This window comes from Mus caroli, unplaced genomic scaffold (assembly GCF_978045245.1).
Source record: "Mus caroli unplaced genomic scaffold, Mus_caroli_1 scaffold_8, whole genome shotgun sequence".
Classification (NCBI taxonomy): domain Eukaryota; kingdom Metazoa; phylum Chordata; class Mammalia; order Rodentia; family Muridae; genus Mus; species Mus caroli.
The window spans coordinates 116,435,604-116,447,568 of NW_028227263.1; the positions used below are offsets into that span (position 1 = coordinate 116,435,604).

An 11,965-nucleotide genomic window follows, 5' to 3' on the forward strand; every position below is an offset into this window, starting at 1 on the left:
AAAAGCCTGGCGCCGGCGGCCATATTAATAAAGGGCGTCTGGAAAATGTGGGGAAACTCAGCTAGCGAATGTCCACCTCATTTTTCTGATTGGTTGTGGTGCAGTACAGGGGCGGGGTGTAGCTATGTAAAACATTTTGATTGGGTATATGAGGGGGCGTGTTGGGGAATTCCCGATAGGGCGGAAGCACTGGAGCTCATCGCAGAGCCCAGCGACAGGCAGGCGACCACAGGGGGCCACCCGAGGTGGCTGGGGCCATGGCCGGGGTCGCGTGCTTGGGGAAAACTGCGGATGCCGATGAATGGTGTGACAGCGGCCTGGGCTCTCTAGGTCCCGACGCAGCGGCTCCCGGAGGACCAGGTCTGGGCGCAGAGCTTGGTCCAGAGCTGTCGTGGGCGCCCTTAGTCTTTGGCTACGTCACTGAGGATGGGGACACGTGAGTAAACCTTAAATTACTAGACTGAGCCCTGGGATCTTACCTGAGTCCCCTTTAGCCTACAATTCCTGTGACTTCGTATCGTCTCGTTCCTAACTTTTGATTTCCGATGCTGGACTTCCTGACCCTTAACCCCCAAATACTAAATTGTGAGACTGGTTCGCTTTCACACAGTCAAGTGTCTCACCTTTTTGAACTCTAAAGTTGAGCTCCTGATCCCCAAATCGGATCTGAATCTTTCTGACCACTCTAGTTCCCACATCTTCTGACCTCTTACTTCTAGACGTAGTCTTTGGCTATTCTTGTATAAGCCAGATTTTGATTTCAAAACTAGTTCTTGACCCTGAGTCTCTGATGCTGACATGTCCAGTATTGACCCTGCAGTTAAGAAATTGAGCTGGTGGGTGTCATGGCTCTCACAGCACTTGGAAGGCAAAGGCAGGTGGATCTCTGTGAATTTGAGGCCACCTGATTGAGTTCCCTGCCAGCCAGAGCTACATAAAATGTAGAAACTCTATGAGGCTAGATTCCTCTGTTAGCCAAATGTTTCTCCCAAACTACCACCTTCCAATCCCTGGTTTTAGTTTAGCTGAGTGTGATGGTACACACTTGTCATCCCGGCACTCGAGGGGCTGAGGCAGGAGGACAGCCTGGAAGGACCCAGTATCAAAAAGGAGGAAAGAGGAAAAGGAGGAGAGGGAGACTGAAAACAGGTTAAAGAGTAGGAAATGTTGATTGGTAGATAAGCTGGGGAGAAGGGATGGCTGTGGTGAGGGCGTGCGTTAAGGGATTGTACCCGGGATTTTCTTGTCCTTTGTGCTTATTGCGTATGCCCAGTGACTCAGTGCCTGACCCATGAGGGGAACCCAACAAACACCCATCTTAAAGAGCCAGGAGTAGTTTTCTTAGTTTTCACTTTCCACTTTGATGGTTCCTGTCCCTTTATAACTTCCCTCTGGTTACTCTGGGTCTGGATTTTGTGCTTTCTTTATCCTTCCCCTTCCTTTCTTGTTTGTTTGTGTTTGATGGTCTCATGTAGCCCAGGCTAGCCTTGAGGTTACTTTGTAGCTGAGGATAGCTTTGAACTTTTCATTCTTCTGCTTCCAGCTCCTGTGTGTGTGTGTGTGTGTGTGTGTGTGTGTGTACACGGGCTGCACTGAGCACGTAGGCTAGACTAGCTGGCCTGAGAGCCTTAGCGGTCATCTCTTGCTCTCTACCCTCCTCTTCCTCTTTGAGACAGGGTGGCTGGCCTGGAACTCACCATGTAAACCAGGCTGGCCTCAAACTCATAGAGAGCCACCTGCCTCTGCCTCCGGAGTGCTGGGATCAAAGGTGCGCACCACTGTGCTCCATTCCAGGGTTCTCCCTAGTGTTGGGACTATAAATACTTACAATCACACCCAGCTTTTTCTTATGTGGGTTCTAAACTAAGGCCACCGTGCTTTACTTAGCAAAATATTTCCCAGCCTCCAACCCCACCCCGCTTTTAAGTCAGTGTCTCACTATGTAGCCCAGGCTAGCCTTGAACACTACTGTAAAAAAAAAAATGAATCTGTTTTCTTTTCTTCCGGCCACTTAATTCCCAACAATAAGGAGTCTGGCATTAACTATTTATTAATAAATGCCTTGGCTACAAGCTTTGGCCCATTCCATGGCTAACACATAACTTATTTAACCCATTTAAATCATTCTATGTTTTCCTTCAGTCTCGGGCCTGCTTCTTCCTTAGCATCGTCTTTCTCGGCGTCTCTCTCAGTGACTCCTCCAGTGTCTCTCCCTGTGTCTCCTTTTATTCTCTCACTATTTCCCAGAATCCTTTCTTTTCCTGCCAGTGTCCCACCTCCTATTTCCTGCTTCAGCTCATTGGCCGTATGCTTTTTTATTGACACGTGTTGACTATGAGAGATTCTGTCTACACATTATGAAGTTTTTCTTTGATTTATTTTATTTATTTTTGGTTTTTTGAGATAGGATTTCTCTGTGTAGCCTTGACTGTCCTGGAATTCTCTATGTAGAACAGGCTGACGTTGAACTCAGAGATATGTCTGCCCCTGCTTCCCAAATAATTTTACTTTATGTGTATAAATGTTTTACCTGCATACATGTATGTGGATTGTGTTTGTGCTTGTTGGATCCCCTGGAACGGGAGTTAGGGATGGCTGTGAGCCACAATGTAGGTGCTGAAAATCAAACCTGGGTCTTCTGCAAGAACAACAAGTGTTTTTTGCTTTTTGTTTTTGGTTTTTTCGAGACAGGGTTTTTCTGTATGGCCCTGGCTGTCCTGGAACTCACTCTGTAGACCAGGCTGGCCTCGAACTCAGAAATCCGCCTGCCTCTGCCTCCCAAGTGCTGGGATTAAAGGCGTGCCTGGGATTCTGGGCAGGCTGGTGCGTGCCTGGTTTATGCAGAGTTGGGGTTGATCCCGGGGTCTTATGCATGCTAAGCTAGCAGTCTACCAAGCAAGCCACTGCCCAGCTCATCTCTCTCCTTTTCTAATGAGCTTGGAATGCTGTAAATATTCCCTGTGGAGAACTTCTGATATATTGTTTTTTATTTTTGCATAAATGAGTATATTTTCTAATTTCTCTTGGTTTCCCCTTTGGCCAGTAGGTTATGAAGAAGTGTGCTCACTTGCCACGCTTGGAGGCATTTCCAGATCTCTCTGTTACCAGCTTTAAATTTCATTTTACTGCGGGCAGAGAACATGTTTTATCTGATTTGCGGTCTCTAGTTTTTTTCTTGCAGTGCTGGCCATCAGACCCAGGGCCTTCTGAGTGCTGGACGAGTGCTCTCGGGAACTGTGTGCCCATGGAATTCATTTTGACAACGTGTGACTTAGAGGGAATGTTGGTTAGCAGTGTTGTTCAAAGCTGGGCGTGTGGTTCCAGCTACAAAGAAGATTGAGGCAGGAGGAGCTCAAGGTCAGGACCTGCCGAGGAATAGAGGGAATTCAAGTCCAGGCTGGGGACACTCACAGCGAGGCCCTACTTCAAAATGAGGGGAACCAATAGCAGGTAGCTCAGTGGCAGCGAGCGTCCTGCATGCTAGCTACCTTAGGTTCAGTCCTCATGACTGCGAAGGCAGGGCAGCAGCCACCACAGAGCCCTGCCGTTCATTTGCTCCTGCTTTCCTACTTGTTGGAACAGTTGGTGACAGAGACCTAGTGAAGTCACCACACCTATGGATTCGTCTGCTGCTTCTTCTCCTTGTTAGCTTTTGCTTTATGTAATTTGAAGGTCTGTTCTTAGAGCTACACTGAGTGTGTGTGTGTGTCTCTGTGTATGTGTGTGGTGAGAGCCATCATACCCAGCTTGTCTGTGTCTATGTGTGTGTCTATGTGTGGAGGACAGAGATCCATACTGGCTGTCTACCTCGATTGTACCTCACTTTATTACCGTATTATTATTTGAGACAGGTCTCACAGTGTAGCCCTAGCTGACCAGGAGCTCACCATGCAGATCAGGCTAGCCAGCGATTCTCAGACATCCACAGCTTTTGCCTCTCTCACATGGGCCGTCACGCCCAGCACTTATGTATGTATGTGTGATCGAATCTCATTATTTAGTGTTTAACCCTGCTGCTCTAGAACTCACCATGTAGCCCAGTCTGGCCTTGAACTAACAATCCTCCTGCCTCAGGTTTCCCAGATGCTGGAATTAGGGCTACTACACCTGATTATGTTACTTAGTTAACACAGGTGAAACAAATTTGGTAGCTGGGCCTATTGGCTATTGAAATCACTATGTCTATTGTCAGCCAAGCTACTCAGGAGGCTGAGGTAGGAGGGCTTGAACTCAAGGTCAGGGAGGGCCACTTATGAAGACCCTGTCTTAGCTCAGAACACAGAGCAACCAGCCAAAGTTGCTGGATTAGCTTCTGCCCTCAACTCTCCGGAACACTGACATGTTTCCAACCGTGGCCACAGTTTGTAGCACACAGTAGACACTCTGTGACACTGACCTCTGCCTTTTGTCCCCAGAGCCCTGCACTTGGCTGTGATTCATCAGCATGAGCCCTTCCTGGATTTCCTCCTGGGCTTCTCCGCCGGCACCGAGTACCTTGACCTGCAGAATGACCTAGGCCAAGTGAGCCACTGGGGATGTGTGCTGTAGGGAGCCGGGTGGGTCCAGGATTGTCAGTGTGGCCCTAACTAACCCCTTCTCTCTATCCCTATAGACAGCCCTGCATCTAGCAGCCATCCTTGGGGAGGCATCTACAGTAGAGAAGTTGTATGCAGCCGGTGCAGGAGTGTTGGTGACTGAAAGAGGGGGCCACACGGCATTGCACTTGGCCTGCCGGGTCAGGGCACACACGTGCGCATGCGTATTGCTCCAGCCCCGTCCCAGTCACCCAAGAGATGCCTCAGATACCTACCTCACTCAGAGCCAGGACTGTACCCCAGACACCAGCCATGCCCCTGCTGCCGTGGATTCCCAACCCAACCCAGAGAACGAAGAGGAGCCGCGTGATGAAGACTGGAGGCTACAGCTAGAAGCTGAAAACTATGATGGTGAGAGCCCCAGGCCCTGGGGAAGATGTGAGCTCCTGGCCAGTCCCAGGCTCCCAGTTCCTCTCACCCAACCTGAGTTGTAGCCAATGGCCTCAGACATACCCTGGTTGGTGGAGTGCTCATCTGGCATACCTAAAGCCCTAGGTTCAATCCCCGGCATAAACACCAGTCTCTGGAAGCCAGAGGATCAGGAGTTCAAGGTCATCCTTGGTGCTGTCTAGCTAGTTTGAGGCCGTCTCAAACAAACACCCAGTCCCAGCACTTGGGTGGCAGAAACATCATGAGGTCAAATTCAGGCCCTGTCTCAAAAAACCCTCAAAACAAAACTAGCTCCTTGGGAAGTCATCCCTAGGCTCCGTAAATCCTAGCATCTGGACTAAGGCCCTCCACACAGTCTCAGGAGTACTAAGAATTGGACGTACAGGGCCCCTCTCCCACAGGTCTAGACATCAGACCACTGATAACCCAGACCTGTCACCCACAGGTCCAGACTTGCCAGGATACAGTGGTTAAACCGGGGTTACCCACCTGCAAGGTGACTTCCCTCCAGAATTGTTTCCAAGTATGAGCCACCAGCCCAGCCTGACCATGATGAGAGTATCCATCCCATGTCCCCAGCCAGGGGCAGAGGATGCGGGTTACCCTCTCAGCCCCGCCTCATGATTAGACTGAGGTCATCTGGTAGCCAGAGTCCTGATCCCCAGGCCCTTTTGGGGACTTTTACTGTTATTGTCATTGTATCTTTTGTTTTATTTATGGTTCTGGGGCTCAAACTCAAGGGCTGTGCATGCTGGTCAGGCCTCTGCTCTTTGTGGAGGAAGATCAAAGATTTGGCGGCTTGCTCCACAGATCGTGTGCGTGTGCTTTCATTCAGAGTCCCCGGCCTCTTACCCTGTAGATCCCAGACACAGCAGACTTAGGCTTGCACCCGCTTGCTGCTAAGGCACCTGGAATTCAGGAGCCTGTATGCATACCTAGGAAGGACTTGAGAAGCCAGCCCTGGGACCTGACATCTTGGCATCCTTAGCTCACATGGCCCTTCCCTAAGATGAACACAGAGCCAAGGCTTCTCTCTCTCTCTCTCTTTTTAAAGGTTTATTTATTTATTATATGTTAAGTACACTGTAGCTGTTTTCAGATGCACCAGAAGAGGGCATCAGATCTCATTACCGGTGGTTGTGAGCCACCATGTGGTTGCTGGAATTTGAACTCAGGACCTTCGGAAGAGCAGTCAGTGCTCTAAACCACTGAGCCATCTCTCTAGCCTGAGCCAAGGCTTCTTACCTCATCATCTGACACCAATTGCTCTGTCCCCAGGCCACACCCCACTCCATGTAGCTGTCATCCACAAAGATGCAGAGATGGTCCGGCTGCTCAGGGATGCCGGAGCCGACCTCAATAAACCGGTAAGACACTGTGGTGGGCCAGTGTGGGGAAGGCATTGTCCCCTCTTCAGTCTCACTGACCTCTCTGGCACATCCCGCAGGAGCCTACGTGTGGCCGGACCCCTCTGCACCTGGCAGTAGAAGCCCAGGCAGCCAGCGTGCTGGAACTTCTCCTGAAGGCTGGTGCTGACCCCACCGCCCGCATGTATGGGGGCCGCACCCCACTTGGCAGTGCCCTGCTCCGGCCCAACCCCATCCTTGCACGCCTCCTCCGTGCACATGGGGCCCCTGAACCTGAGGACGAGGACGATAAGCTTAGCCCTTGCAGCAGCAGCGGCAGCGACAGTGACAGTGACAACAGAGATGAGGGCGTGAGTTGGGAGTGGGTATGCCAGCCGGAGGGTCAGGGTAAATCAGCAATGAGACCTAACCAGATGGATGCTGTCAGGGAATCCAGAGGAGGGACACATGAGGAGATGTGGGGAATGGTCATAGACTTGGGCAAGGGTGGCAGTGGCAGCTGGACAGCTAATGCCATCTGTCATGTGATACACACCTTTAGCCTAGGATCCCAGGATTCAGGAGGCAAAGGTAGTGGATGTGAGTTTGAGGCCAGCAAGGGGTGCATGGTGAGACCCTGTGTGGGGAGTGACGTTGGGAGCAGCAGATGGAGAGCGGTGTAGGTTGTACCTTGGTCAGAGTGTCTAGATTGCTGATGGTAGGGAAAGACCTCAGCCAGTGTGTGTGTGTGTGGGGGGGGAGCATTACTGAAGAACCCAGGCGACAGCCCATCCAGGCAGGGGTGGGTGAGGCGGAAACACGGGGAGAAGAGCCATGCAGTGGTGGGAGAAAGCAGCGCGGAGCTGTGGCCGCCAGTGTGGTGTGCCGAGAGTGAGAACACTGGCTTCACAGTGACACCCATTCTTTGGGTGCTGTGACCCGGGTAGTGGGCCAGGTGGCAGCTGCCTGACCCTGTGTGTCTCTCTCTGTTCCCAGGATGAATATGATGACATCGTGGTTCACAGTGGCAGGAGCCAAAACCGGCTACCGCCTTCCCCGGCATCCAAACCTCTTCCTGATGACCCCAACCCCGCCTGACTTAAGTGCTAATATTAATATAATTTCCAATTTAATAAAATTGCAGACCTGACAACCAGAGCCCAGACTGACCCTGCCTTCCTGCTTATTTCAGGTCCCGACCCTCCAGAGCCGAAGTGTGATGTGAGCCCGGGTACTTTGCTTTGTGCTTTATTCACTCAGGGATGGAGGGGTGGGGCGGGGTCCTGAGTCAGCCGGAGCCCAGCCCCTGCCCATAGGCTTCTCTCAGGCTTGGTTCTCAGGCACATCCTTGCTTCCAGTTCCTACCAGTTGGAAGTGGAGCAGAATGCCCGGTGAAAGGGGGCTCTGAGGTCAACAGTCCTGAGCCTCAGGGAGTGTGGGGAAGGAGTGGCGTGGGGTCAGCCTTCCCTCCCGAGAGCCTCCCCTAGCATGGCCGTAGCCTTCTTTAACTGCTCCTGCATGCGCTCCAGCCGCTCCACATCGTGTTCCTGGGGGAGATCAGAAGTATGGTTACCACCTCGATGGCCACTGTGAATAGCAGCTCGGCCTGACATCCCGTCCTAGCTGTGTGTCATAATCAGTGAGGGCCGCCATCCCTGCTTCTGCAAGGCCCAAAGTTCTGCTTGCCCACCCGAGCAGCATGGCGGTTCACACAGCCTGCCTGCCACGTTGCTCTCTGGATCCTCGTGAGTGCTGGGACCAGAGATGTGTGTCGTCACAGCTGGTTTATGTAGCAATGCTAGGAAGTGAATCTACAGCCTGCGCATGCTAGTCATACATTCTACCACGAACCTATGTGCCTAGCCCTAAGTGGACCATTTGTGAAGTGATGGCTATTTTGATTGCTGCTCCCAACTGAGGTGATAATTAATTTTTAACAATTGGTGTTTGCCTGCCTTTATATCACATGTCTGCCCAGGGAGGCCAGAAGAGGGCATATGATCCCCTGGAAATGGGAGTTACAGAGTCCTCATGTGGATCCTGGGATTGAAGCTGGGTCCTCTGGAAGGGACTGTTAAACTGTTAAACCATCTCTCAGCCCATAATTACAAAAACAAAAAACGTTTACACATTTACTTAGGGTGTGTGTGTGTGTGTGTGCGCGTGTGTGTGCGTGTGTGTGCACCCGCGCGCACCGCAGCATGTGTGGAGAGGTCAGAAGACCACCTGTGGCAGTCAGTCCTCTTCATCCACCACCTGGGATCTAGGAATTGAACCGAGGCCGCAAGACTTGGCAGCAGGCGTCTGTACCCACTGAGCCATCTTGCTGGGACATTCACCTTGGCAGGGCCTAGTCAGTGGCCTCTGTCACTAGCGTTGTGAACCAGAGCGCAGCTGTTAGCTTCAGTGGGAGCTGACTCGCTTGGTACAGATAATGGTGGCTAACTCTAGTGCTTCTGGGTAATTAGCAGTGTCTTCCTGGTCACTGTCCCTGCTCGGGCATTGCTCCCTAGTCCTGGTGCACACTTGGCTGCTCTGACCCACATCATGGTAGATTTCACATTGTGCGGTTCGGCACCAGGAGACTCCCTTGGAGCCTTGGAGTGCCCTCTCCTCTCACCTCCTGCTCCAAAGCCTCTTCCTCCTCTGCCTCTTCCTCTTGCTTAGCCTTGGTGCCAGGCTGCTCCAGGTGATGGCGATGCTTCGAGGACTCTTCTCGCCTCTCTCCTCCGACCCTCCCGGCCCCCTGCCACAGATTTCGGCCTCCGCCCAGGGGCTGCATGCCCTTCTCCTCTGCCTGAAACTGGGCGGTCTCTTCATCGCTGGCCTTCTCAGCCACCCGCTTCTGGAGGCCTCCCTCTGGATGTTGCTTCCACACATGCTCAGAGGTCTTCCCCGGCATGCTCTTCTCTTCTTCCTTTTCCTCCTCTTGCTCCTCCTGGTGAAGCTGGCTGTGGAGCTTCGTGTGGACCGCCTGTGCCTGCACCTCAGACTTGCGGGTCCTCTCTGCTTCTTCCTCCTCTTCCTCATCCCTTATCTCCTGGCTGGACCTCATCTTTCCAGACTCCTGCTTGTTGAAGTCCTCACCCAGCAACTTCTCCTCCTCAGGGGACACACAGCTATGGGGCTCTGTCTCGAATATCTCTGGCAGGGAAAAGATAGGATGCTCTTTGAGAAACTGTCCTGGAGAGTTGAGTCCTTCCTGACATTATGCTTAGCACTGAGGGGGAGCCATGGGCTGCAAACGTTCTCTGCTCAGTCTCTGTCCTGCAGGGAGCTTCAAGGGAACCAGGTTCTTGAACCACAGTCGGGGCTGTGAGTAGTACCACACACACTAACCCAGGCCAGGGAACCCTTCCACCATGCACTGCGGGCCAGTCGGGAGGTAGGAACGGGATCTTGGGGTTCTGAGACGCAACTGGAGCATCCTTACCTTTGTGGAGCAGAGCTGTGCAGGGGCCTCGCTGGGCCTGGCCCAGTGTCAGCACCTCCATGACCACCTCTGCTAGACAGCGGGTTAGCTGGGGGCAAGGATGAACGGTCAGAGAGAGGGCAAGGGCAAGGGATCTGGGAAAAGAGTGGCTACGGGATCAAAAGAGGTGGGGATCCAGGGAGAAGTGGTGCAGAAGGGACCCAACGGGATGGGGAGGGCAAGAAAGGACTCTGCTCACCTCCTCCTTGGAGGGTCTAGGCATCAGCGGAGCTGAAGAGGCTGTGGAGGGAAGAAAACGGGTGCTGTTCATGGTACTGATCCCAACACCCCACCCTCCCCCACCACCGGCACCCCGGTCCACAGCCCGGGGACCGGCACCTTCCAGGTGTGCTGTTCCCATGTTCCCCTCAGCTGTCCACCTATAGCCCGACCTTAGGTGTAAACTTCCCTGCCACCCGATCCCTCTGTGGGCCCTGGACTCACCAGCCCCCAGCAGCAATGCCAGCAGCGGGGGCAGAGGCAGCAGCAGCAGCGCTGCAGAGGTGGTTGCACGAAGCAGCATGGTGGGGAGTTCGGACCCGGGACCTCTCTGCTGGGCAGCCAGCCAGTGCTAGCGCCTTATAACCCAGGTGTAGTGCCCCCCCCGCCCCCGCCCGCAAGGGGGAAATGGCGTCATCACCGCCCCCTCCCCGGTTCAGGGAGAGGGGACAGCTGTGGGGCACTCTAGGAACCTCAATTATTCATAGGAACCCACACTTAAGCATGCACCCCTCTGGGCTTCTGGCTCAGGAGCACGGACTGGGGAGGGTCTCCCCAGAGACTCACGTGGGAGCTGGGCAACTCTCCTTTTCTCGGCTCTTTCTCCTCATCTGGAAAGTGGATCCTTCTAAATCTACTTCCCCAGAAGTGGGAGTTCCTTCTGGCCCAAGTCCCTGCTCCATCACCCACCAGCTGCTCAGTGCTGGGACAATTGCTCAAGACGCTTTCTTAGATTTTGGTGACAATCCACTCCAGCGCTTTGGGGTGAGGATGAAATATGTGAGGGGTGGTGCTTGGGCGGTGCCCTGCACTGGGAACTTCACAGTGCTGCATGCCACACCAGGACTGCTTGTGTGGTGTGGCGTATGCACGTCTGGAGACCGGACGCCAATGGCAAGTGTCTTCCCGTGTTGCTCTTTATTTTTTGAAACAGGGTCTCTCATTGACTTGGAGCTAGACTTTTGGGATAGCACAGTTAACTAGGAAGTTCCTGTGATCCAACTGTCTCATTGACTTGGAGCTAGACTTTTGGGATAGCACAGTTAACTAGGAAGTTCCTGTGATCCAACTGTCCACTTAGTGCTTGGGTTACAAGAGCACACAGCTTTTGTGTGGCTTCCAAGGGTCTGAAGTAAGGTCACGCTAGCACAGCACTTTTCTCCACAAGCCACCAACCAAGTCTCAAGTAACTTTTCTGCCTGCCTTTTTTTTTTTTTTTTTTTTTTTTTTTCTCTTAAAGACAGGGTCTTTCTATATTGCCCAGGCTGGCCTCCAATTTATGGCAATCCTCCTGCCTTAGCTTCCAAAATGCTGGGAATACAAAATGTGAACCACCACAGATAATATCCAGCAATCTGGTTTTCTTTCTTTGAGACAGGGTCTTGCTGGAGACAGCCTCGGCTAGCTGCTGCCTTCTCTTTTTTTTTGTTGTTGTTGGTTTTGTTTGTTTGTTTGTTGTTTTTTAAAGAAAGTTTTATGGCTTCTTTTTTATTTTTAAAGTTTATTTATTTTATTTATATGAGTACACTGTAGCTGTCTTCAGACACACCAGAAGAGGGCATTGGATCCCATTACAGGTGGTTGTGGGCCACCATGTGGTTGCTGGGATTTGAACTCAGGACCTCTAAAAGAGCAGTCAGTGCTCTTAACCACTGAGCCATCTCTCCAGCTCCGTTGTTGTTTTTTTGAGACAGGGTTTCTCTGTGTAGCCCTGGCTGTCCTGGAACTCATTCTGTAGACCAGGCTGGCCTCAAACTCAGAAATCCACTTCCTTTGCCTCCAAAGTGCTGGGATTAAAGGCATGCGCCACCACTGCCAGGCTGCAATGTTCTTTTCAAAAGCATTTGTGCATATGTGGCGGTGGGTATGTACACATGTGAGTGCAGGTGACATGGAGTCCAGACGGGGGCCTCTGAGCAGCTGGAGCTGGAGTCAGGGGCTGT

The 11,965-nt window shown here is 52.3% G+C and overlaps 2 protein-coding genes across 2 annotated transcripts; one reads left to right on the forward strand and one right to left on the reverse strand.

Moving 5' to 3' along the window:
• Positions 1 to 51: 51 nt before the first annotated feature.
• On the forward strand, positions 52 to 7,489 carry Nfkbib (NFKB inhibitor beta). The gene is made up of 6 exons (XM_021166054.3): positions 52 to 436; positions 4,416 to 4,521; positions 4,613 to 4,946; positions 6,264 to 6,352; positions 6,433 to 6,702; positions 7,328 to 7,489. The coding sequence occupies exons 1-6, from the start codon at positions 258 to 260 to the stop codon at positions 7,427 to 7,429; spliced, it is 1,080 nt and encodes a 359-aa protein (XP_021021713.1). The 5' UTR covers positions 52 to 257; the 3' UTR covers positions 7,430 to 7,489.
• Positions 7,490 to 7,788: 299 nt separating this feature from the next.
• Ccer2 (coiled-coil glutamate rich protein 2) lies at positions 7,789 to 10,326 on the reverse strand. The gene is made up of 5 exons (XM_021166055.3): positions 10,248 to 10,326; positions 10,003 to 10,043; positions 9,765 to 9,852; positions 8,952 to 9,475; positions 7,789 to 7,878 (listed from the first exon to the last, which is right to left on the reverse strand). Exons 1-5 carry the CDS (start codon positions 10,324 to 10,326, stop codon positions 7,789 to 7,791), a joined length of 822 nt encoding a protein of 273 aa, XP_021021714.1.
• Between the last annotated feature and the right edge of the window lie 1,639 nt (positions 10,327 to 11,965).